We start from the raw sequence: 27,603 nt of genomic DNA, 5'->3' as shown, positions 1-27,603 counted from the left end.
TTAAGTGTTCATATTTCAATGGACCACCCAGTATTGGCATCACTTAACTCAGAAGAAAAGACTACATCAAGTAACGTTTGTTATTGCCTTCAAATCTATTTTTTAAATCGTTTAACACACCTATCAATAATCATGTTCTTCAATAATTGGATAACGATCCAATTTTTTTAAAATAAATAGGTCCCTAAACCATCTGCTTAAACATATTTTTTCAAAAAATCCAATTTTATTATTACGTGATCAGATTTAAGCAAACTAATAAAAAAATTATATAAGATGGCGCTACCACATTGGGTCCAGTTCGTATTCGCAGCAGCTGCCCAGCTGAAATTTTTGAATCACATAAACACCAAAAAAAATGGTAAACAAACTTCTAGGAATTAATAGAATAATAAATATATTCAAAATCTAGTTTACTTTTGTTATTTTATTATTGACTACTCAGATCATTAAAACAATTAGAAATTGCAGCAATAATAACTATGATGTTGTCGAAATATGGAAACATGTCATGAGATATAAAATCAAAATAGCGAAATCCCTTCATCCTTTCAATACTTCTTTCCACATAAATTCGTGCACTAGCTATTTCTTCGTTATGGTCCTTTTTTGAATTGAAAGTTCTTTTGTCCTTTCTTGAAAGGTGGCGTCACAAAGATTACACCAGTTTCCTCCATGATCGTATCGATGCCATGAAATCTTTCATCAGTCATGATAACGTCATCTGCCTCTACAATATCAATGAAACCACTTTTGGTGTTTATTTCTGTGTCTGTAGTCTGACCTCCAAATCCACGAGATACGAAGGTTATTTCTCCAGAAGGAGCACAGGAAAGGAGAAATTTAACTGTAAAACGTGACATGTGATTGGAGTAAAGCTCGACTCTCTTTGCTGGACATGAGGGCCTAGATGTTTCAACTTCTGATGCATGAATAATAGCTCGTGTGGAGGGGAAAAAAGTTTTGTAAGATATTGGCATTCGGGCATTGATTGTTTCTCGACTACACCAAATTACCAGATCCTTGAGACACTCGTATAAAGACTGAATAGTGTCTGAAAAAACTGAGCGACTGAAAGACTCTGACACATCAAATTGAGCTGCAATGGTTATAAAGGAAGCATTGGATTTTATTTTGACAAATGTTAATAGGATTTTGTTTTCTCTTGACAATATCTTTGAGCTCTTCACAGAAGTTGATAAACGATGTAATATAAATTGAAAAATATGTTTGTTAATTCCTGTAAAAGCAGAGAATTGTCGATCGTTAAATTGAAAAAATGGGAGGTGGGCATCTTGGCTTTCAATAGTTTCCTTCGTCTTCATTTCAATTGGTCGATAACATTTTGGGATTTGAGCAGAACATGAGACTTCATTATGTGAATGTCTTGTAGATTCAAATTCGAAACTACATACCACAGTGGTATCTCCAATTGTCTGAGCGCCTTTGTCCACAAATAAAACTAATGATTGGTTCTTCATAGGAATTTTACTAGCAGTAAAATAATTCAATTCTCGATTCATTCTCTTCTCAAAGGGTTTTATATCTTTTTGAGAATAAGATTTGACATAACTTGTAGGGAATAGAGATGGTAGATAGTCTGGATTTTTTTTGTCATCAGACTTTCTTCCACTCACGAAATGTTCAGAGCAAATGTGTGAGCCTTCACGTATCATTACGAATATTATAATATAATTAGCTAATTATTTTAATATGAGGTTCAATGTTGTAATAACTTACTGACTTTAGGGCGCCACGGTTTCCCATCAGAACTTCTTTTATTTAAACTGGTAATCCATTTGTTCCTTCTAGCTTCCTCCTTTGGAAAACTGTAAAATTTCACACCCCTGGATACATCTTTGACTACGCAGTTATGACAGCCATCTGCCGCACAATAATGCCCAGCATACTTTGGACGAGTAGATGGATTCATTTCTAGGGATATTTAAAATCAAAAGTATGTAATTATATATGTATTGAAGCCGCAGATATATCTAATAATTAAGTATTGTAATGATTTATTTATATATAGAAAATTTGTGTACCTTCATTCTCTAAAGATTTTGTGTTTATAAAACATTTTTTATCCTGTGCTTGTCTACATGGAGAATTCTTGCCTTGTACGATTCTGAGTTCTTTTTCCAAGTGCTCCACTCTTTCTGCATTTTCCAGGAATTTTCGTTTGAGTTCCTTTTCATCACCGAAAAAATAACAATGGTCGAGGAGGACAATTTTTTGTCGTTTTTCCAGTATTTCTTGCTTCCTTAATTTGCTATCTTCCCTCTCAGATTTTCTTAAAGCCATCTTCTTTATCCATTCATTCTACTTAAAATTTATAGTTATAATTTAATAATTAAACGTACCACTAATAAACAAAAAATTGGGTAGAATTTTTTAATTTAGTTGTTGAACTGCTGGATTTAACACGATGTAACGTTAAATTTTAAATGTTAAAATCTTATTTAAAAAAAAAATCTTCCAATTTGTTTTTTTAGAAAAAAACGTTCAAATTTAGTTCCTTCTAGAAAAAAATGTCACTCTTAAAATTTTTCAAAAAAGTATTTTGTCAAAAAAAACCTCCAAAAATTTGGCATTTATATTAATAAAAAAAAGAACACATTCATTCAAAATTGTCAAAAAACTCCAAAGAAAAATTCTAGTCATGGCAAATGAGTTATAAATTATTATACTATCTGGAAGAATACCAGGTCCTCAGATGTAGTTGTCATTTTATATTAACATTACGTTGTATTTTACTCAACTTTTCATTTTGGAGCTAAAAAAATCCTAAAAATTGTTCTTAAGCAAAAAAATAATGGACTGACTGAATGAATAAAACTGAAAATCCAAGTTAATGTTGTATGGTAAAGTGTTTTCTTATTTAAACATTCGAAAAATTATTGAATTAAACTGATGAATTTGCCTTCAAAAATAAAGATAAATTACTATAACGAGTAGTACAAAATATTACATTTGTATGATTGTACTTGAAGTTCATATTAGTTTACCAATATGCATTTTTCATCAAAAATGTTGTTTTTCAGCACATAAGGCTGCATAATTGAGCTCTTACTCCTCCAGATAGTATTATAACTCATTGTCACGGGAAAAAAAAAAAAAAAAAAATCCAGTGACGCGCTGACTCCCAAACTAACCTCAGTTATCGTCCATTTCGAATTTATATGTTTATATTTATATAAAAATAGCAAATAGGTCGCCTACTATTCAATCCTTTTCCAAAAACTCGAGGGATCTCAAATTGTAATTATTTGAGATCTTCAAGGCTGTTGTTCTCTTATTGCAGCTAACCTTCTTTTCAATATTCAATAAGTTTGGATACAAGGAAGAACCCTTAATATAAAAGGAACATGTTTTGAGCCATGTAATTCTAGACACATGGAATAATCCATGGTGACTATATTTAAGATGCGTCGATAAGAAACTTGCAACACAGTCTGGTTGACGTTAGGCGACAAATTTTTTAATGACACCACAAGGGGCCCAAGTTCAGTGTTACTACTGATAAGTGTTAATTATTAATTATAGATAAATACTAGAAGCCGAAGGAGGATAAAAAAGTTGTGAACTGCCTGGAAATTCATTTTATTAATAGTAATTTGGATGGATCTTTCGTACGAAGGATTCGGATATATTCATCCGCATCCACCCATCCTTGTCGTTCCTAAGAATTCTTATTTTTTCCGTTTGGATATCCAATACGTCTTATAAGAAAATAAAATTCTATTATATGATGTATTAATACAATTAGTTATGTAAATTTGAATTTCCTTCGCAATTGACTCCTCTGTGACGTCATCAAAATAGCCAGTACAATTGTAATTAAAAGCAAATAAATCTCTTATCGACACACCTTACATATACTTGGGAATAATCACTCATGCAGCTTAGCTTGTTTTTCTTCAACAAATTTTTACCCTTGGATTGAAATAGTCTGTTCTTGATTGTTTTTACGACAAGAGACATGAAAATAACCTTTATAGCACAAAATTTCCGTTTTTTTGGTCTACAAAGAGTAAAATTTTATCTAATAAATTAAAGAAAAAGTAATTTCGCATTTCCCACTCTTTTTAAGCTAAATATATCTTGTTCATTATTCGGATCATACGATAAAGCGTTGTCAAGATCTGAATGTATACTACAAACACTTTTTGGACAGTATTGTACTTGGCCGGTTCAGTCGTGAATTATCGTGCGTCAATTATGGAGGTCTCAAAGTAAGAAATACGTTATATTTTACATTTTTACTATCTGAAAGGGGAAAATGCGTCGAATACGATCAAAAAAAAAAAAAAATTGCAATGTATACAAGGCTGATACTCTTTTGGTTCGAGCTATTTCGTTCCGATGTAGTGGAGATGAATGGTGCATAACGCACTGACAGGCCTGTTCTCAAAAATGTCGATAAAATCATGGAAAATTTCTAGACAGACTGTCATTCTAGCTGTCGTAGCATCCCTCTGGAGCTGAAAATTGATCATAAAACCGTTTTGAATAATTTACAGAAGGCTAGATAAAAAAAGAAACTCGTATTAATCTTTACTTTACGACAAACAATAATTTTTTTCATTGTGATAAGAAATTAATTTGATATTTTAAAAATAAGGATCAATTTTACGTTCTTTTGTGTACTTACAAAGCATTTTCTTCGATCTATAAAGATATATAAATAGTTGAAATATCTTTCGAAACAAAGAATCCAGAAACTATATTTTAAATTTGTTTCTTTTATTTAGATCTTTCTAGGCAAAAGATAAGAATAAATTATGTAGATAATTGAAAAAAAAATATTTAAAAAAAGCACTTTATAGGCCACAAAATTAGAAATTTTGGGTTATGAATGTTCTTGGGGTTAAGGGCGATGAGAAAGTAAGAACACCCATTTCAATAAAACACCAAAAAAAGATGAAATTTTGTGTAATCGAACTTTGTTAACGCTTTACCACCTACATCTTTTAAAATAAGTGTCATAATCCAACACAATACATGATTTCATATATTAATATTTTATTTAAAAATAGACCATTGGCTTAGCATATATTTAATGAAGTTCCTTATAATTAATAATTGATCAAAAACTAAATCACAATGCAATCTCTATCTATAACCATATTGACTACAGATTGTAGTAAGATCATAATGACGTTTTATCACTCCCTAACAGAGATATAATTAGTTATAAAACATGCGTGAACCTGTTTATTCATGATTTAATATTAAAAACAAATAAATAGTAAATGGGTAAAGGTTTGAGTCAGAATGTAAAATGCAAGGAAAGTGGTCATCATTTAGTACATAAAGTTGATGGATTATATTTTAATAAGATAAAGATTTACCTCAACAAGAAGTTGAGCTCTTTTGCGAATGCGTTGATAGCGTTTTACATCTGCTTCTGTCTTAACTTTTTGGCGAGAAGTCTTCGTTGGGAAAAGAGTAGGAATATAGTCTGGATGATTCTGATGATTACTGGGTTCATTACATATGAAATGGAAGCCACATATGACGGCATAAGGTCCAGGATACCACTCAGAACCATCTGGATTTTTCCTATTGATAGCTTTTCGCCACAATTCTGTCTGCTCTGGATTGCGTTTAGGAAAGGATGAGAAGCGAACATCTTCCCTACCTTGGCGGGATACACAACCAACAACACAACAATATCTTCCACTTCGATACTTCGGTTTCAGCTTGGGTGTCTCACTCTTTACTAGGACTGTGTCTTCACTCATAATTAATATTTTATAATATTGTTATTATATTTATTATTAGTTAATTATTATAATTTAATTAGTAAATAATAGTTATCTTTCCAAGTCCTGTGAGTTTTTGACACGATACCGCCACTATACCTAAAAGCTGACAGAAATGAAAACAAAAGTACAAACTTAGGATACGAAGCAACACGTGATCAATGTTTATACAAAATAGTGATCGTGGCGATACTTTTTTATAGTCTGCCAGATAGTAGTAAGAATGTATATTCTGTGCTTTAGAATAGCATTTCTCAAAGCGGGTGCCGCTGGGTACTTTATTGCATAGACAGCCTAGCTAGATTTTAAAAGTGTGCTTGTAAAAGTTATCATTATTTACATTTCGTATTGTGCTCTGTGCATTACTGTCTCGTTTAAATAAACAGTACAGCTCTCTCATTTTTAATCATATTTTACACTAGGAGCCTTAAGATTTAATGTAGTTGAAATAAAGATGCCCTGACTGAAAAAAGTTTGAAGAACGCTGTTTTAGTAATATTGTGACGTCACAACATATCCATCCTACAAAATAATATGTGAATGAATATTGTAGAGTATAAAATGGAATAGGAACCTGACCCTATTAGATATCAATTGACGAATGAGAATTACATAATAACTATTGCTAATTAATTAATTTTTAGAATTGCGGGAGTTCGAATCGAATTCTTCAAGGTCTGTTATATCACTAAAACCATAATATAAATCAGCTGCAGTCAACAAACACAAACATTGATATAATAATAAATAAGATCGAGATGAGTGAGGCAAAAATCTCTTTTAAGAAGCCCAAGTTCCGTGGAGGAAATCGATCCCGGAGAGAGAGGAACTCATCTGGAGAGGAAGAAGAAGAAGAGAAAGGTAGCTCGGTTATAAAGATAGAAAAGAGAACTCGCGGTCATTTGGTGAGTAGCAGCACGGGAAGTGAGAAGAGGAAGAAATTGAAAAGAGTACGGAAACTTCCTGGAAAGGAGACTTCTTCTTCGACCTCCTCCTCTTCCAGTGATGAGGAAGAGCAAGAAAGACGCACTAACGTGTCCGTGGCTTTCAAAGGGACAGGAGAAGTAAGATAATGGTGCCCTGGATTCTTTGTGAAGATCTTTCATTTCATTTATTTCTAGTCCTTGGCTCAAGGGAATGACGCAACACGATCCTTGGAGACAGAAACTTCAACGGATCAGGATCATCGTGCAATATACGAACGTTCTCGCGACATAAATGCAGGATTAAAGGACGATTCTTCCAATCCCCTTGAGGACAATACCTACCGCGGCATGAACAACTATCACAAATTCATCGAAAAGCGAGACTCTGCGGCAGGATCAGCCGCTAAAATGTCCGCCTCGGGTCCTAAAAGAGCTCCCACTAATATCCGCTCAACTGTTCGATGGGACTACGCACCTGATATTTGTAAAGACTACAAAGAAACGGGATTTTGTGGCTTTGGAGACTCTTGTAAATTCATGCACGATAGGAGTGATTATAAATTTGGCTGGCAATTGGAAAGGGATATGGCGAATGGGAAATATGAAGAAGAGGATGATAAAAAGTATGAAATATCCTCTGATGAAGATGATCTTCCCTTTAAATGCTACTATTGTAAAGCCTCCTTTACGCTTCCCGTTGTGACAAAGTGTAAACATTACTTTTGTGAAAAATGTGCTTTAGCACATTACAAAAAGTCACAGCGTTGTTTTGCTTGTGGAAAACAAACGAATGGAGTTTTTAATCCTGCTAAAGGGCTCATTACTAAGCTGGATGCACTTAAAGGTATATAGTAATGCTTAAAAAAACTATTATATTTAACATTTTATGTACCTAATCATTTCTTTAATCATAGATACTCCTCCATCAGATGAAGACGATGAAGTTTTCAATGAGGAAGAAGAGGAAAAGAAAGTCGATAAATACAGATCTGACGAAGATGAAAGCAGTGAAGAAGAGCCTAACATCCCTGGTAATCGAAACAATGGAGTTGAGAACGAAGATATAGATGACGAGGCACAACCGCAGGCTCTGGAGTATGCACCTATTGAAATTCAAAATGAAGTTGATGAGGATGAAGCCACATCATCAAATTAAAATCTGGATGGATACCCTTGTTACATATATATCCTTGATAGATATCCCAAATGAGACATAAAATGCTACTCAAAAATATTTAGTAGAAACATGTTTATTTGTAAACCCCATAATATCCAACTATGTATTTTTCAAATTATACAAAACATTTATTATATTATATCCACAACAAACGTATTTAATCTTTTTACAATTTCTAATTATTATTATTATTTTTTTACAGATGGGAAACGAAGGCCAAGTATTTGATTTAGAGCAGGACGAGGAGCTTCGAGTTGAAGTTGAATGCCCTAAGAATGAATTCATTACAGTGGAACTTAAAACTGGAACCGCTGAAATATTTGGTACTGAAATGGTTGTAAACACAAAGTATAAATATTTATCCGGTTCTAAATTTGCCATATTTACCTATCACGGTTGTCAAATAATGATTATGGGTAAAATGGAAGTGCAACCCTACACATCTAAAGAGACTCCCATGATCATGTATTTGAATACTCATGCTGCTTTGGAGCAGTTACGAAATGAAGCAGAGAAAGAAAACGAAAGGGGCCCAATTTGTATGGTTGTTGGACCCACAGACGTTGGCAAGTCCACACTTTGCCGCTTATTATTAAATTATGCTGTACGGATGGGAAGGCGTCCCATCCATGTTGACCTTGACGTTGGGCAAGGTTCAATTTCAGTTCCTGGAACCATTGGTTCAGTTCTTGTGGAGAGACCGGCTTCTATTCAGGATGACGGGTTCTCGCAAAATGCTCCTTTGGTGTATCATTATGGCCATAAAACACCAGGACACAATACAATTATGTTCAATCGCCTCGTTTCAGAATTAGCTGAAGTTGTAAGGGAAAGAATGGGGACTAATAGAAAGGCTGGTGTCTCGGGGGTCGTAATAAATACCTGTGGTTGGGTTCGTGGAGAAGGATACAATCAAATTAAGCATATTGCTCAGGCCTTCGAAGTTGATGTGATTGTTGTTCTTGATCAAGAGAGAGTATACAATGATTTGGTTCGAGATATGCCGGATTTTGTAAAAGTTATTTGGCAGCCTAAATCTGGTGGAGTTGTTGAGAGAAATCAAGAGCAGAGAATGGAAGGAAGGGACTTACGAGTCAAACGATATTTCTATGGACATATGGGTAATCTGTTTCCCCACTCATTTGATATTAAGTTTTCTGAACTCAAAGACCGAGTATACAAAATCGGAGCCCCCTCTTTACCAGAGAGCTGTATGCCTCTTGGAATGAAACCAGAAGACAATCAGACTAAATTTGTTCTTGTAAGTTCAACATTTATCTTTAAGTAATAATAAATAACCATATTTTTTTTAGGTGCCTTTGACACCAAGGGATTTGCTGAATCACATTCTTTCAGTTTCATTTACTACAACGCCAGATGATCTCATTCTGACTAATATTGCCGGACTTATTTGTGTTACTGATGTCAATGTTGAAGAACAAAAGCTAACTGTGCTGTCTCCTCAACCAAAACCTCTTCCAGATACTCTGTTATTACTATCAGATTTACAATACGTTGATTCAACGTAATTATCCTTTATTCAAATTATAGATAATCTATTTATCTTGTATATATTTTTTAATTTGATATTTATATATGTATTGAGTATTCAATATTTGTGAAAATAAAGCTGCGTTTAATTGCAATTTAAATGATTTGATAATTTTTCTTTTGATTACACTATGTAACAAATAGGAGTCTTGGAATCAGGGCTGCGTTGTTCGAGTCAATCTTTTTTTTGGTGGAGTCGGAAAATTTGTAGTGACTCCGGCTACAAAAATTATTATGTTGCGTAGAGCATAGGCACTAGCTATGCTAGTTCATTACTTAGCCTTGTGAATCGTTAATGTCGTCAGTGTAGATTGTAGTGAGAGGTTATTAGTATTGCTATTCCTCGGTTACGAGTGCATACATTATGTCAAGAAACTTATGAATGTATTATCAATAGATAGATTTTGATCCATATCATTTGTTGTTCATCTTTTTAAATATCTTTCTTATATTCCAAATATTTTCTTTATAACTTGCACAATTATTTACTACATATTATAATTAATGACTACCAATAACTATAAATTAAATATATATTTATAGTCTCAAATGACTCAATAGTACTCATACATAAAGACTATTAAATACTTGTATATTATTTTAAAAAAATGTGCGTCGGAGTAGGGCATTTTATGTAGCGACTCCACATCCCTGCTGGGAATGCCTATGGTATAAAAACCACATTTAATATTGATATTTAAGTTGTTAAATGCCCACTACAATCTTCAACAAACATAAGTTTGGCCTTTAGAAAGTTTTGTGGTATAATTAAGGTTCCGAGCTATATTTCGACTTAAAACAAATATAAAGATGAAAATCAATGTTAATAAAAATCAAAATTTATTTATTACTTTGTCTTTATTACAATTCCTAAAACATGTGTCTAATAATAATAAAAAAAAAAAATCAAGTAAAATGAAGGATCGTACTTGAAAGATACTATTTCCTCCATTTTGTTTTCAATTGTTTTATATAATAATAATTAATAGCTAAAACTAGAGAATAAACATATATTACATAAATATTTTTTCTTAAAAAAGGTATATTTAAATGATCTTTTTAATTTTCTTATGAAATATTTAATGAATAGGAGACTTGTTACGGAGGAGATATATCACTCTGCCAATAACTTTAAAATATAAAGTTATTTAATCACCCTGTTCTTATTTAATTGAATGTCTTCCTTTGTTTCTCAAATCAACATAAAACTCGGTTTGCCTAATGCCCACAGTTGTAGAAAAGTTCGAGATTGAAATTTTGACACAAAAAGTAAACATTATAGGTAAGTGTCTGTTGAAATATATTTCTATTATAAAACATGAGATTTTAATTTAATTTTATTAAATATCATAGTCTAGCATGTCGTTCAATTAATTAACATGCTTGTAATATATTATTAGTTTCAATATTCAGTTCACATCATCTATTCTGATTCCGACACTAGACTTGTTACATCCCATTTTTATTATATATACTCGTATTATATATATATATATAGTAAATATATTATATTTAGTTTTTTGTTTAATTTCATGTTATAATTTAATAATTCACAGTAAATAGTAAAAAAAAATATTTTTTAAATTTTATTATTAACTATGCTTAATTTCTGTAAATGTTTTATTTGTTTATCTTATATATGTAATTATACTTTATGCTGACAAACTATAATAAAAAGTAAAATAAATCCTTGAATAGAACAAATGGGAGTTTTTACATGTTGTAACATGTCTAATCCCACCCTGTACCATGTCTCCTCCAGGTGTATCAAGTATCCTGGTTTTAGTTAGTTTCGAAAACACCAATAAATGGCTATTAATTATTGCACCACATCAAATACTTTGGAATTATTTGTCTTAGGTAACTACCTATGTCATGATGCCCGGACGTTGAGTTATCATTTAAACTGTGAAACTTATGACAATTAAAAAAATATTATTTTTTGTAACATGTGTCCTCACTCTCCCCTTGCCATGCAAAAGGTTGTGTTATAAACTTTCGACGATATATATAATTAATATTCATAATTATTATATTAATAAAAGCATATATATGTGAAATTTGTTAAAATATACATTCATAATCAAAGATTAATTAATCTTCCCACTTTGGACTTAAAAACTAATAATAACCTATTAATATTATTTTAAAAGAATAATCAAAAATATACATTAGGACGGCTCATGGATATCTACTCGTCAGAGCTCTTAAAGAAATCTATCTTTGGTCAGGACCAAACATGTTACGAAGGGTTTAAGGGAATTTGTCCTGTCTGGTTGTCGAACGGATGCATTGAATAGAGGTTCCTTATTATATGACACCTTGAAAATTATTAATTATATCGACATGCCAATATGTTGTCAACTTATCAGTATAATATATGTTACGTTCCATGTGGAAAATCGGGCAATGTGCAAAATGCCCGACAATCTAAAATTTCCAATAGAGCGGTCATTTTATGTTAATTTACATTGTCGGGTAAAATGATGGTGGGTAATTTGATTGCTAAACAATTAATTGCAAGCAATTTGCTCATTAAGGATTTGATTAAGATACAATTTCATGCAATTTGATAATCTAGTGTATTTTCATTGAAACTAACTACATCAATTCTGTCGTATAAAAATGGACAAAGCTCTCAGTGGTGCAATTTTACAAACTAAAAACAAATAAGTTCATTTGAAAAAAAGAGAGTTTATGCTTAGGATATATTCAGTCCAAATATTTAGGTAAGGATTTGATTAAGATACCATTTCATTACAAGCAATTTGATAATCTAGTGTAAGGATGTCCAACTTGTGGGTCGTACAATGCATTGCACCCACCTACTGTTTTGTTGCGGTACACTACTCATTATCACTTCATCCAGTATATTTTATGATAATTGTAGTAATATCAAAATTTGTAGAACGCAATAAATACATACAAAGTATTAATAGATATAATACGTCATCTAGTATTTTTTTAAAACCCTACCAAGCAGGGTCAGATTGGCTTTTATTAGCAGGTTGACCTTGAAAAAAATAAATTTGATCTATATTTATATTTGGTCTAAAAATTGAAATAAATTTGTATTTAATAGTTTTGTTTTATGTAACAATTTTTCATGAAATTTAACTTAATAGGTTCTGCGGCCTATTAAAATATTTCAAGTAGCATCCCATTATATTAAAAGGTTATACCGGTTCTAGAAAAAGTACTGAGACCTGCAATTCTTCGGTATGTTATGCGGAAGGCAGTTTTTAATTTAACTTAAACTAATTAATTATCACCTAGTGAAGAAAATATATGTTAATTATATGAAATCAATACTTTCAGGACAAACTAAAAACCAACAATACATTCACGATTGTACAGCAATTATTTCATCATTGAGGACTATGTCAGTCGAAGAAACAAATTCCACAAAAATAGCAACAAAATTCCAAAAAAGGAACATATTAAAGGCAGTTTCTATTCCCTTAGTCTTTACTGGGATTTCCAATATTTTTCTTAAATGAATACCAAAGTTTAGATCAAATAATATTTCATTAACAGCGAGGTCATTAAATTTATTACCTGAAATCCCTGTAAATTTTTGGAGAATTGTTTAAACTGCACTTTAAATTCTATTGTAAATTATTTAAGGCTCATGAAAAGTCCTTATTAAATTCAATTCACTCAAATTGTATTATTCACCCCTGCAATGTTGATAACATAGGTAAATTTCAATATACTAAACAATTTTTATTATTGCAGGTTTAATAAACAAGGAAAAAAAATATGGAAAATTATCAAAAGTTCCTGGACTCAGACAGAGTGGATTCATTTCGAGAGCTATTGGAAAAACTTGATCGTCAGACTATTCCATCTGAAGTTGACGAGATATACAGAAATAATGAGATGATCTTTCTGTCTTTTGATTGGGAAAATCAAAAAATTAGATTTCTACTTAAAGTTCAGGAAAATTTGGAAATTCAATTATATCATCAAACTATGCAGATTCCCTTGAGCAATGTGAGTCATATCTGTGAAGAATCTAAAATAACTGCTGTAACTCAAGTAGGAACCTTCTTTCCTATTTAAAATCTTTGACTTATTCCAAAAAAATGGTTATAAAGTAGGCAGTTCAACTTTTATAAAGTATGGCATTAGATCAAGTCAATGAAGTTCGACATGTTGCTTTTATAAAAGAACAATTAAAACATGCTTTAACACCTCCCAAGCAACGCCGATATTCACATGGCTTACTTGCTTCATGTTTACTGTGGAAAAATTGCAGTGCCACTATATATAAACATTTGGTCAAAGAAAATTTTATTAGCCTTCCATCACCCGGACAATTGCCACATTTATCTCAGGCATTCAATTTGGATACTGGAATTGCTAATTCAACTAGAAACTATTTATTAAAGCAATTAGCTGAGCTGACTTCAAACGAAAAAAAGGTATCCTTGATTTTTGACGAGGTATATTCTTCGAAGAAAGTTGAATACTTAAACGGGAAATTTTACGGAAGCGACCTAGATGGAACTCCAACAAAAAATATTTTATGTTTTATGATACAAAGTTTCGCATCTAAGTATTCAGATATGGTTGCCATGATTTCTCTTTTAAAGATCAACTCCACCATTATCAAGGAATGGTGTTTCAAAACCCTTGAACTGATGAAAAGTGTTGGATTTGACGTTATTTCTCTTATATGTGATGGGCATTCTACAAATTGCCGCTTTTTCAAACCCAAACTTTGTAATAGGGTATTTGTAACATGAAATAGAAAATCCATTTGACTACGGACGAAAGATTTTCACGATTCTGTTCATATATTTAAAAATATATTCAACAATTTTCTCAACTGAATGAACTTTTTACTCCCACCGTTTGACCTCAATGACGACCATCCTTTCAATGCTTCACTTGATCATGTCGAACAACTTTACTTAAAAGAGATGGGTAAAACGGTCAAATTAGCATACGAGCTTACTTAAACAGTTATTGCTCTTAAGTCAATATAACGTGTTAAGGTTGACTTGGCTGATCGCTTTTTCCATGAGTCGACAATCAACAGTCTTAAGTTTTAGAGCGAATCCAGATTGGGCTCAAGAGGCTCAATTTCTAGAAATAGTTATCCATTTCTTGAAAAATGATATGGTCTCTAACCTACTAAGTGTAATTAAGTCCAAATGTGATTACCAGAAGCCCATTACAAGAAACTTCAGATCAAATCTCGACTACTTGGAACAATTTTGTGGCTGGATTTCCAGATGGAGGAGATAACCAAAGAAAACAAGAAAAGTGTATCCAAAGAAACATTTCAAGCCGTGAAGTTTACGATTAGGTCTCTCAACAAACTGTCTTCGCATCTATTGAACTTTGAAGGGTTTGAGGTCATTCTGCTTGGAAACATAAATTCAAAAAACCATTGAATTTCGATTTGGGGCTTATAGACAACTTTCTGGGGCTAATTATTATTTGAGTGCGAGAGAATTTATTGAGTCCAAGAAAAAAATTAGAATCAAGTCTTTAATCAAACTAAGTTCCTATAATTAGAAAGATTTATCTAATGATGATAGTAACTTAAAAGACATCAATAATGATCTGGACTCCATATTTACTCTGCAGATTTGAACGACAGTGCCTGGAATTACAACATGGAGGAAGGTTAAGTTGATTTAATTTTTTTTTTCTTGGAGGATATGTTGGGAGCTCTATTTGCGCCAAAAGAAAGTATGATGTTTGTGAAACCATTCTAATCACCAAACATAGTTTAGAAATGGAGAATGATCATTTTGAAAACAGGCATTTTATTGAATCCTACTGAAATCTAATCAACAGAGGAGGCTTAAGAAAGCCCTCAGATATTGTTTTTATCATTATTCTTCATTGCCGTCATGTACTAACTAAATTCTCTTGAATGCTAGAGAGCCCAGAACTATTTTTGAAAAATGAGTCCTCTAATATATGAAAAAATAAAAAAACTCAAATATGCTTGAGTTAAAATGCTCCAATGAACACTTCTTCAATTACTTTTTGTATTTAATTCAATTTTAGTCTTTCAACACAAGCAGTAAGAATATAATAAGTGAAGTTAACAGGACTATCCATGCCTCAAGAAAGAGAACAACAATTTCTTCTTATTTCTAGCTCTGCTAAAAAGATAAAAAAACTGCATTGGGAATGTATTTTTGGTTTTTATTGGCTTATATAATATGTTTTAGTAAAATAATTTCTAAATTATCGATATTGTTTCATTTAAGTAATATAATTGTTCTAAGAGGATAATCTTCATGTATATCAAGTTACACCATATTGTTATTTGGCTTGTCTCTAAATCGTACCAATTACCAAATATATGTAAAATAATTATTTAATGAACGTTTCCTCTCAGTAAAAACGAGATGGTGTTATTTCAATTTCCGAGCTTCATCCCAGACTAATCACACAAGGTATATAAAGGTGAGGCAGAAAGGAAATTCTACGCGTGTGTTTTTTTACATTATCAAGACTCACCTAGACTGCTCTAGGCACACTCGAAGTTAGGCCTAATGCGTTGGACCAGTGTTGTTCAGAAGACCATAACTCTGCACGTAGTGGCTCGGGTTTAACAAAAATTACGGTAAAAGATGCTGAATAACACTGACTATAACTTATAATACAACATAATGTTATTTTAATGAATAAAAAAAAGGCCCTTCTTTGTCTGACAAGGTTCAAAAGAGGCATCCATGTAAAATTTCTCCTTCTTAGGTCCAACAGTGTGGTAACCTATAAAGGACACAAATTCTATTTTTATATACTAGTATCAACACTAACTTTGTCTCATCAGACCGCAAGACGGTTAACCAAAAGCTAGGATCTTGCTTGAGATAACCTCTAGCATAGACCAGGTGAGCGTTAAAGTGTGTCTTACGAAACCAATTTTTACTAATCCAAAATCCATTTCCACCGTGAGTTGAGGTTTAGTATGGGTAAGAATGTCCTGCAATATTTTTTACGTGCAGCAAAAATTCGAAGGGCTACTTCCGGTTAGTTCTAAAACTTCTCCAAAAAGGATGTTAGATGCACAATATTTTTTTTTGTAATGTAATATGAGTGTAAAAAACATTTTTTATTTTGTAAAAAAATTACTTTGTTAATTAAAAAACGAGGTTTTTTACTTCACTTGTGGACTTTATCAAAGAAATATAGTGTAGAGTAATATAAAACGCGTTGCAATTTTTCTTCCTTCGTTTAATTTTTTTCAACAAATTATAGTAAACTGAATTATGTACAATAGACATGTATGAACATTTGTAATATAAATTTTATACTTCTTCATATTAAATTAAACTATTTTTATATAGCAAAAAAATGAATATAAATTAGACAAAGTTTGGTATTTGGGAGTTTGATTTGTGAAAATTTAGAAACTATTGGCTTTTTTAACAAATATCAAATTGAGTTTTTAGTCGCGACCTTGACATTGATCAAGACACAACAGAATTTGCGTTTCTTAGGCACCCGAAATGGGCATTGGTGTAAAATGTTTATTGCCTATAAAATCATTGCAATTTTACTCTTAAAGAAAGTAACAGTATTGCCCGTAGGGTTGTTTTGTCTTACCAGTGTCATTATTAATTACTGAGTACTTCGAAGAACAAAGAACATAACTACGCATTGGGTAGTTATGATTATATCCCTTGTTTTATAAAATCAATCTCTTCATTCTACAAGTTATCGAACTACAAACAACTATTATTTATTTGCACTTATCATGGCTCAGGAACAAGGTTCACTCAGGAGCACTTTTATTTGGAAGTCCCCGAAATCTCCCCTCGAATGCTCTGCCAAGTAAGCTAGACTTAATGAGATATTACCTGTATCTTAAAAATAAACATCCCCATGGAGTAAGACTTTGGTAATCAGAAGAGGTATTTATTTCATTAAAATATACTGAAAGAACTTTAAAACAAAGATCAACACGATTGACACCTTTTCATTGACATTATTGTCATGGGTATGAATAATTTTGTATATACAGATTGTATTTAGACAATCAAACTATTGTATCATAAGAAATTGTTACGAGAAACTCCATTCTGTTTTTCAAAATTTACCTGGGCAACAGGTTCTGCAGGTGTACAGCTGGCCCCTAAAGGGGATCCAAATCTATCGCAATCCCTATCCTGAGTATCAAGTACCCCTTTTAATATATTATAATACACCATGGGTAATGCGGTGAATCGCTTGTCTACAAGAGGGATCAAAACCTAACGTCGCCGCTATCAAAGACCCCTTCTAATATCCTATGATACATCCTGGTCCCCAGGTTGTGTAAATGAGCCACTGGTACAAAAGGTGGATCATTACCCACCCCAACCACTTCTCTGAGAATGAAGTACTCCCGTTATTCACACAACTCAAAGTATTCAACTTTTTTGGTATTTTATTTTATTTAGTGGGCTCTGCAAAGGTGTGTGAAAGTTTGGGGGTGGTTAATGATCGTCATGCGGCTCCTCTGCAATCGGAGGGTTCAGGTGTTTTTTGATACTAAAATGTAAGCCACAAAGGGGATGAATTTGAATGAACGTGATAAAATGTGGGTATATCAGGATGACAACAGCAATAAGTAATTATTTGATAAAAAATTACATTAGAATCGTTAATCCTATTTAATAATTTTCTAACGACACAGTTGTATATTTAAAATAAATTTTATTAATATCATCCGTGTAGACATAAACAAAAACTTATTTATATATTACTTTTCAACATTAAATGTAATAATTTCAAAAATCATATTTTTGAATATCCCTAACATAGCTAATAATACTTAATTTTTTACCTAAATATTTAGACTGAATGTATCCTAAACATAAACTCTCTTTTTTCAGATGAACTTATTTGTTTTTAGTTTGTACAATTGCACCACTGAGAGCTTTGTCCATTTTTATCCGACATAATTGATGTAGTTAGTTTCAATGAAAATGCACTAGATTATCAAATTGCTTGAAATTGTATCTTAATCAAATCCTTAATGATCAAATTGCTTGCAATTAATTGTTTAGCAATCAAATCACCCACCATCATTTTACCCGACAATGTAAATTAACATAAAATGACCGCTCTATTGGAAATTTTAGATTGTCGGGCATTTTGCACATTGCCCGATTTTCCACATGGAACGTAACATATATTATACTGATAAGTTGACAACATATTGATATGTCGATATAATTAATAATTTTGAAGGTGTCATGTAATAAGGAACTTCTATTCAAAGCATCTCTTCGACAACCAGACAGAACAAATTCCCTTTAACAAAGTTCAAATATATTAGCTTAAATTAATATAAGAATTATGAATATTAATTATATATATTGTCGAAAGTTTATAACACAATCTTTTGCATGGGCAAGGGGAGAGTGAGGACACATGTTACAAAAAAATCATTTTTTTTAATTGTCATAAGTTTCACAATTTAAATGATAACTCAACGTCCGGGCATGATGACATAGGTAGTTACCTAAGACAAATAATTCCAAAGTATTTGATGTGGTGCAATAATTAATAGACATTTATTGGTGTTTTCGAAACTAACCAAAACCAGGATACTTGATACACCTGGAGGAGACATGGTACAGGGTGGGATTAGACATGTTACAACATGTAAAAACTCCCATTTGTTCTATTCAAGGATTTATTTTACTTTTTATTATAGTTTGTCAGCATAAAGTATAATTACATATATAAGATAAACAAATAAAACATTTACAGAAATTAAGCATAGTTAATAATAAAATTAAAAAAAATTTTTTTTTTTTAATATTTACTGTGATGGATAATTAAATTAAACAAAAACTAAGTATAACTAAATATAATATATTTACTATATATATATAATAAAAATAATAAAAATGGGGTGTAACAAGTCTCCTCCATAGTGTCGGAATCAGAATAGATGATGTGAACTGAATATTGAAACTAATAATATATTACATGCATGTTAATTAATTGAACGACTTGCTAGACTATGATATTTAATAAAATAAAATTAAAATCTCATGTTTTATAATAGACATATATTTCAACAGACACTTATAATGTTTACTTTTTGTGTCAAAACTTCAATGTTGAAATTCTCTATAACTGTAGACATTAGGCAACAATACACAAGATTATCAAACTGCTTGCAATGCAATTGTATCTTAATCAAATTCTTAATGATCAAATTGCTTTTAATTAATTGTTTAATAATCAAATTACCCACCATCATTTTACCTGACAATGTAAATGAACATAAAACAATTACTCTATTGGAAATTTAATAGATTACTCGGGCATTTTGCACACTGCCAGATTTTCCACACGGAAAGTAAAAATATATATAATAGAGCTTGTGTGTTCGTTTGTGCCCACAACTTGAGTTATAAATCAAAATGTGATTGTCGGCTCAAGAAACAACGTTTTCTAAATTTATTCAAAATCAAAAAAGTTATGGGGAAAAAAAAAATCGGTGAAAATTGCAATTTCGTTCTTTTGAGATGCAAAAAAAAAATGAACTTCCAATGAAATATTTGAATATTTGTACGTTGTTATGTATTAAGGTAGAACGTATTATAGCTGGTCCCCCATTTTGGAACAAATAGAGAGCCGGGAAGGAGTAAGTAGAAGTAGGGTTTATTCTCAAGACATAGGCAATTCTGTACTAAAAGATAAAATGATTAGCTAAGTATAAAAAAAAGGATAATAAAAACTGAAATAATCATCTTACCCATCTAATCAAGTAACATAAATAAAATAAACATTGTAGAAATTCTTCTGGAGATTCGTTTGTAGACAAAATTGACACATAAAAATTGATGTTTAACTGAAATATCTGTCATTTTCTGAATAATTTGTCGTTTTTATACAATTTTTTTCATTTTTTGTCTCTTATTTTTCATCAAACGTCAATTTTAAATTTTTAAAAATAATTTTTTTACATAAAATTGTAGACTCACAATGGAGGCATGCCAAGAAAGAACTGGAAAGATCTAAAGAAAAATTAACTCGATCTACGCTGAAGGAACTTTTAAACATTAACAAGAGTAATCAGTATATATTGGATTAGGTGTATTGAATAGTACTTAAAAGTACGTCCTGTAGCCCGACCCAATATTTTCTAGCTCGATCCACCCCTAGTCTCAACACTTATGCTTATATAAATTTTACCTGATAGCATTTTCTGTCTTTAAAAACTATTGAATATTGTATCCTTTGAGTAAGGAGACACTCATTTTAAGGGTCACAAAGCTAAAAATTATAGAGTTTTATTTCTCAACCATCATAGTTCGAGTTGAAAATTCATACACAGTTGATCTTGACTTCCACAGACTTTCTCATGAATAAAAAACATATTAAGCAAGGATGTTCATCCGTCTTAATTATAAATGGATACAATTAAATTACATCCAACAAACATTTAGGTAAACACCCTCAAATTAGCGTACTTTTAAAAAGAGTTGAAGGATAAAACAAATGGAATATATAAACTCTTACTCTCCTCAATAGAAGCATCATTCAACATTCAAAGCCCAAAGCTGAAGTAGAATCCACTATAATAAAAATAAAATGAACTCAAAAGTAATTGAATTAAATATTAAAGTGTTATTTTCCAACATATTTTACAGCTCTTTTTGTTTTCAGTTATCCTGTCTCATTCTTTTCGGATGTGCTGTTGCATCCCTTGTAGAAGCTGATGATGTCAAGAAGCGGGATATTCCTCTAAGTTCATACGGGATTGGATCTGCCAGCAACTCCTACTCAATCAACAATGCTGAATCCAACTCCTTCCAAAGCAATCGACCCTACATCAAGATCTTAAGCAGCAGTTACAACGCACCAGGGACTCTAGATGGCTCAAGTAACTTTGACTATGCTTTTGAGTCCGAGAATGGGATTCGTCAACAGGCAGTAGGGAAAACAAAGGTCATTGGAGACACTGAAGTCGTGGTGATGAAGGGATCTTATGAGTATGTGGGCCCTGATGGACAAACCTATGTCGTGGATTGGTATGCTGATGAGACTGGCTATCATCCCTCTGCTCCTCATCTTCCTAAGGATGTTCCTATTCCCTATCCTGAGATTGCTGATGCTGTAGCTGCTCAAATTTCATTTGCTGCTGCAAATCCCAATGACTACGACGATGGTTCTTACAATGGTAACAGTATCAACAATATAGTATACGATGATCGACCCATTACCAACTATGGCTATAACAAATAAAGATCTTGGTTTTTTTAAAGATCTGCTTTGGTTGATAATTTTATTGAATATTTATTATTGTTGTTTCGTGTTTCGTTAATTCTACTTTTTCTTCAAATATAATTTATTTGCGTCTTTATGCCTTCTATTAATATTTTGACGCCTAAACTGTTGAAATTCGAATTAAATATTTTTAAGTATTTAAATATCTTACTATTTAATAAAAAATTAAAAAGAGTGACATAATAAAATAATTATCCTATAACTTAAGGCGTTATACCTAGTTTCCTTTTTTTTAAAAGAAAATGCCTATAGAACCTAATCGATTAATAAGTAGTTCAAACTTTCTAATTTTTTGATATTATAATCCTAATCAAAATTGAAAAGTAAAAATGTTTCTTCTTGTAAATCCATCAAAATTAAAGATTTTTTGATTACTTTAAATAATGAGTTTTGAGTTTAGGTGATAATTTTTTTTTCAATGCAACTGAATGACTGGTCTTAGAGATTTTTGTGTATAGAAAAGGATTTTTTTCCATTATAATACCTTGATAAACAAAATTTTTTCTATAAGTTGATTAGTAAAATCCAAATTACTCCAAGTTATAAGCATCCAGTGGTTGTTACACATTTATAGGTCGGAGGAGTTATATAAATTCTGTAACTAACAATGCTTACTTGGGCCTATTTTAAATGCTATTGGGTATGCCGGAATAATATACTTTTTGGTGTACCTATGGTTTGGCAAGAACCAAGAAAACATTTCACTGATATAAAAGTAAAATATTTATACAAGTATATAATCTTGAATTTGATAAATAGCATTTTCTAATCTTTCATACTTAATTTAATAAAGAAAGATCAATAAAATTGATAACCTAAATATCATCATATTTTCTTGAAAATCACAGGTTGAAATAAAAAAAAACAAAAAAACGTATAATATTTAACATTAGTAAAATATTAAAAAGAATTGGTTTTTAATAGATACATTTAATAACAAACTTTTAAGATAAACTAAAGGAATTAATAAGATTTCCAAATAATGCGAAATGCGCTTGAAAATTTCATGTTGAGATTGACATTTGTGGATAAATTAGTGAGATCAAAACATTTTGTATTTTAAATTTGCAAAACATTGTATTAAATAATTTTTGCAATATTTCAAAAATAAACCAGTTATTGCTGGTATTTTTTTCGAGAACATTATTCACCATAACTTCTTTGTTTTTGTAAGTACGAAAAAAATATTGGGAGGTTTGTTAGTGTTGGATCAGTCCTAGGACGTATAATAATACGTTCTAGTCACACATCTCCTACATGTATCTTTCTCTTTGAAAGAGTTAATTAATTATGATGTAACTTCAGCAACTCAAATGACGTAGTCAGTTGTAACCAATGTTACTATAATAAGGTTAAGGAACATGAAAATGCCTGGGAAAGTACATCAGATTTATTAAATAAATCTCTCTCATTCTGGTGACGTCATTTGGACGAGTCTTGGTTATTAATACTACATAAATTTAAAATGTAAAAATTTGTGGTTACTGGATATTTCTCAAGCGATGTTTTACTAAATATAATGCCAAAAGTAAGTTTTTAAATTTAATTAATTATTAGGATATAGACGTAATACATGTTAATAAATAATATGTTATAATATTTTTTTATTTTTCATATATTTAATTTAATTATCTAAATAAAATTATAAGATTATATGCAGTGGTTATTTGTAAAAACCCAAGAGGCGTTTCATGCCACCGATTCCCGAAAAACCTTGCAAAAGGGAAGGCTTGGCTTTTGGCTTGTCGAAGAAAAGACAAATTCAATACTGATAAAGCCAGAATTTGTGCTCATTACTTTGATACTTAGTGTTTGTTAATTTATTAAATTTAAAAACTTACTTAGCGTATTATATTTAGTAAATATCGCTTTAGAAATAGAGAGTAAACACTTCTATGATAATGAAATTATTTATTTGAATTTTCACTTTTTAAATTTATGTAGTTTCAATAATCAAAACTCGTCCAATGACACCACGTAAAATAGAAAGAGGTTATTTTAATAAATCTGCTTTGCCTGCCAGCCATTTTCTTGGTGCCTAACCTTGTTCTAGTAACATTGGTATTGACTACGTAATTTCAATTGTTGTAGTTTCTACAAAAGACGGATAAAGATCGGTCCTGAGACTGACAAATTTTATTATTATCGGACTGATTGGACCATAGTCTTTTTAGTTATTTTACACTGATCCAATGGTAAGGTTTGTATTTTTCTTTTACAATTCCAATAAATGCTATTAACTAATTTTTAGCAACATTAGCACAAAAATGTTTTGAATATTTTAGTGGGGAATTTCGATTTGGTAATCTTTTGAAGAAAATAAAAAATGGGTTTCTCATCAAGACAATTTTTTTGATGGATATATGTAGCTATGTTATTAGAATGCTCTAATGCAACACATTTTTTAAAATTCGTAATAATAGTTCATGATCCAATAATAAGAGTATTTGGGGGTTCCAGTGATGAGACTCTGGGATTCCCTTTTATCATAGTAACATAATTAAAATTATAATTATCAAGATCCTTCTTGACAACAACGAAACATTCATATTATAATTATTAGCTAGTACTAAAGGACTGTAGGGAAAGAGCGGTCAAGGGAAAAATAAACAATTCAATCTAAAAACAAGGTCCCTAAGCCCGACCTATAATATCGTGTTATTTTTGTGACGTAGTCACCCTTATTCTTCCCTTTTCACAAGGGGGGAGACGGCCTGTTCAAACTGGCTGCGTGCCTTGAGGAACATGTATCAGCTTACAATTTTAAACCAATCAGAATTGAGAACTACTAAATCCTATCTTCTTTGCCTTGAATGTCCACCTTTGCCTAGGTTCCTTTAGCTCGACTACATGAATATCAGGACTACGCGTTAAAAGAAGATTTGCACAAGAGCCGTCATAACAAAAAGAAACGTACCTAAGTAAGTAGAAGAAAATATAAAGAATGATTTATTATAAATACACATCTACATATAGTTAGGTACATGAAACGTCAAAGGCAGTTGTCTGACTTTTTGGCCAAATGAAAATTTATAGAGACAAAAATAAGAAAATAATTATTTTTAAAATTCAAAATGGTGTAGTCAATTATATTTTTTTAAATTTTGAACCATAGATTTTTGACTGGGCCCTAAGTTGAAATTTCATATTCAAAAGAAGGATCTGTAACACTTAAAGAATTTTTTTGTATCATCTAATGGTCTGAAATGAAGTCAAAAGGTTATTGTGTATTATCAAATTTTTATTAACACATATTAAATCTAAAATAACCATCGAATGTATAAAAGACAGTTATTGAATTTTATGCTGATTTATTCAAGATGATTCAAGTGTTGTTAGTTTATCCGATAAGTTTGGCTATTTTGCAGTGATTACTTAAAGATAAGTTATCTTTCACCGTTCTCTTTTTTCCAGTCTAATTTGATCATTTTTGGTTTGGACAAAATTGCGTACGAAAATGTTGATCATTTTTGCTGCGATGATTATATAAATTAATTTAAAAAAAATGAATGTGACTCTAGACGAGGGTTAGCAATGAGCTAATGTACTCATTAAATCATATTATTATTTATTTCTCAATCTGTTATTTTTGTTTTTTATTCTTGAGGAGAGAATGTCTAAGTATTGAGTAGCTACGTGTGAGTATGTACATGAAAAATGAAGGGTAGCATCAAGGACTTGTAGGGTTGTTATTTTCTATATTATTAAAATGAAATTTGTACATTTGTTGATGCCTAATAACTCCGGGCACTTTGAGTGTTCATACTTGATCTAAGAAGCAACATTACAATCGAATGTGAGCGTCATAGTATGACAGAAAACAATGCAGTATATCTATGGAGTTGTATAAACACAGTACGTAAAAAAAGAGCAGAGGTCGTCAACTCACACAACAATTTACTATAAAATATGAGTTGAGGACTCATTCTTAACAACAAAGTGCTTTGATCTGTAGACTAAAGTACTGCCTGACTCATCACGTTATCTTAATAAGAAAATTATCAATCTGTTATTACTAGTGATGGGATGATTTCCAAAAAATCCCATTCCGATGGGATTCAAGTAAAAATTCGTGATGCCGATTCTGATTCTTTTATATTTTAAATAATTGTTGAAAAATACAATTCAGGGGCGTACACAGGATTAGGGGGGGGGTTGGTTTTTGGGGGAAAAAATCAAAAATTATTTTTTTTTGCAAAAAATTTGAAAAATTAATATTTCTCCTAAAAATTTCAATTATAGAATTTTTCATTTAAACAAATTTCCAATATCCAACACTGGTCTCACAAAAAGAATTTTTTGGAAAAAAATTTCAAAAATTAAATTTCTGAAATAAATTTTTTTGAAAATTAAAGGCTTTGGAAATAAATTTGAAAAATTAAATTTCAAATACTACATTTTCTAGTAAAAAGCAAAAGTTTCTTTATTTCTTTTTTATTTAATTAATTAATTATTTTTTTTTTTTTTTGGGGGAGGGGCTATTTTCTTATTACTAAAAAAAGTAATAAATAATTAATACCAATAATGCATAGTAATACACAAGAATCGAAATCGCAAATTAAACCTTATTTTATTTTTCCGATGAAGATACCGATTCCTATGAATCGTCCAATCACTAGTTATTACTATTATTCTATCATTGAGGAGAGAACCTCTAAGAATTCAGTAACTACATGCTAGTATTCTCATGACAAACCCAGAGTAGCTCTGAGGATTTCTTGCGGTCTTATCTTCCATGTTATTAAAGCAAAGTTTGCCTGTTCGTCGACGAATAAATGATGAAGCTAAAAAAAAAAGAAAAAAGAATCTCAATCTCTCTTGTCTTTTGAGAATGATTTTCAAATTGTTTATGGTCCAAAAATATAATTTGAAATCCTATATTTTAGGAATTGAAGGATATTTACTATAAACATAAACTTTAATTCTGTTATCACAAAATGTATTTTATACCAATTTGACTGGAAAGAGTCAAAATTTAACACTTTCTTTTAAAGGATAATTTTTGAATATTTTATGAGAATTATGATTTATCATACCAATGAGTTCTATAAATACTTGGAGTGGCACAAGTTCAACTGCACCTCGGAGGGTTGAATAGCATTTTAACCCTTCGTTAAATAAATATAACTTTTTGCTGTTGTAAAAATACAATTTCTTTGAATAATTCGTCAATTTTGAAATTTTTATTCAAGGTTTGGTATTCCTGACTAATTTGTTTGCTTTTGTTCTTTTTTAATTTCCCTTTGTTCAATTTAAAGCATACACATTGGCACTAATGGCATATCAGCTGTTATTCTCTATACCACACTCAACTTTATCAAAATTAATTAGTACTTTTTTGGTAAATAAAGTTTGTTAAAAGTAATTGAAATTTTATAGGATTTTTAGAATGTATTTTTTCTCTTTTCCTTGACTTCAACTAAATGTGTGTCATATCATGAATTCTTTTAATATTTAAGGTAAGGTTTCAATCCAAGTTCACTAACTACGTGAAAAGGGATGTTCACATGCGGAAGGTTAAGAAAAAACAAAGTGGCAGATTACATAAGCACAATTTATTATCTTCAATATATAATTGTCATGCATCAAACCTGTTCTGCCAGTATGTAAAAATAAAAATGAACCAAAAATCATATAAATCCCCGAATGTCGATCCTCAATTCTATTCCAATCCTACAGGGACTTAAACTTACAACTATCGGGGTAACCCTCAATATTACTCTCCGTCTCTAATGAGGACACGCAGTAGTTATTACTATGTACTTAGATGTTTGTCTTCAAGAATTGAATGATAAAGATAACAGGAATGAAAAATAAAAAAGCTAATTTTGGTTCCATCTACAAAAAATCTACCCCGCTTTCCAGGACATATTTTTTACACTTCTAGTTATAACTCATCAAAAAATCATCAGTG

At 31.0% G+C, this 27,603-nt stretch overlaps 3 protein-coding genes across 4 annotated transcripts; 2 read left to right on the top strand and 1 right to left on the bottom strand.

The window, feature by feature from the left end:
- Positions 1–407: 407 nt before the first annotated feature.
- On the bottom strand, positions 408–5,894 carry LOC121121223 (uncharacterized). Its single transcript, XM_040716106.2, has 4 exons — positions 5,355–5,894; positions 2,046–2,322; positions 1,741–1,935; positions 408–1,663 (listed from the first exon to the last, which is right to left on the bottom strand). Exons 1-4 carry the CDS (start codon positions 5,745–5,747, stop codon positions 597–599), a joined length of 1,932 nt encoding a protein of 643 aa, XP_040572040.1. The 5' UTR covers positions 5,748–5,894; the 3' UTR covers positions 408–596.
- On the top strand, positions 3,950–8,074 carry mdlc (RING finger protein mdlc). Of its 2 annotated transcripts, XM_071889817.1 has the most exons (5): positions 3,950–4,033; positions 4,094–4,235; positions 6,413–6,832; positions 6,890–7,538; positions 7,609–8,074. In XM_071889817.1, the coding sequence occupies exons 3-5, from the start codon at positions 6,527–6,529 to the stop codon at positions 7,848–7,850; spliced, it is 1,197 nt and encodes a 398-aa protein (XP_071745918.1). In that variant the 5' UTR covers positions 3,950–4,033; positions 4,094–4,235; positions 6,413–6,526; the 3' UTR covers positions 7,851–8,074. The 2 variants fall into 2 exon arrangements, with proteins under 2 accessions (XP_071745918.1, XP_040572042.1); XM_040716108.2 differs by lacking the exons at positions 3,950–4,033; positions 4,094–4,235 and having other exon boundaries at positions 5,936–6,832.
- Positions 8,074–9,526, top strand: cbc (crowded by cid). Its single transcript, XM_040716107.2, has 2 exons — positions 8,074–9,132; positions 9,185–9,526. The coding sequence occupies exons 1-2, from the start codon at positions 8,074–8,076 to the stop codon at positions 9,398–9,400; spliced, it is 1,275 nt and encodes a 424-aa protein (XP_040572041.1). The 3' UTR covers positions 9,401–9,526.
- Positions 9,527–27,603: the final 18,077 nt, after the last annotated feature.

This window comes from Lepeophtheirus salmonis, chromosome 7, assembly GCF_016086655.4.
Source record: "Lepeophtheirus salmonis chromosome 7, UVic_Lsal_1.4, whole genome shotgun sequence".
Lineage (NCBI taxonomy): Eukaryota > Metazoa > Arthropoda > Copepoda > Siphonostomatoida > Caligidae > Lepeophtheirus > Lepeophtheirus salmonis.
The sequence above is the reverse complement of the archived record's forward strand: the minus strand, read 5'-3'. Positions and strand labels throughout refer to the sequence as shown.

Coding starts and splice junctions, on each gene's coding strand:
- LOC121121223 (XM_040716106.2), bottom strand. CDS start 5,747: ATGAGTGAAGACACAGTCCTAGTAAAGAGTGAGACACCCAAGCTGAAA. Junction 1,936..2,045: donor AAAATCTTTAGAGAATGAAG/GTACACAAATTT, acceptor AAATATCCCTAG/AAATGAATCCATCTACTCGT. Junction 1,664..1,740: donor ACCGTGGCGCCCTAAAGTCA/GTAAGTTATTAC, acceptor TGATACGTGAAG/GCTCACACATTTGCTCTGAA.
- mdlc (XM_071889817.1), top strand. CDS start 6,527: ATGAGTGAGGCAAAAATCTCTTTTAAGAAGCCCAAGTTCCGTGGAGGA. Junction 6,833..6,889: donor CTTTCAAAGGGACAGGAGAA/GTAAGATAATGG, acceptor ATTTATTTCTAG/TCCTTGGCTCAAGGGAATGA. Junction 7,539..7,608: donor TAAGCTGGATGCACTTAAAG/GTATATAGTAAT, acceptor CTTTAATCATAG/ATACTCCTCCATCAGATGAA.
- cbc (XM_040716107.2), top strand. CDS start 8,074: ATGGGAAACGAAGGCCAAGTATTTGATTTAGAGCAGGACGAGGAGCTT. Junction 9,133..9,184: donor ATCAGACTAAATTTGTTCTT/GTAAGTTCAACA, acceptor TATTTTTTTTAG/GTGCCTTTGACACCAAGGGA.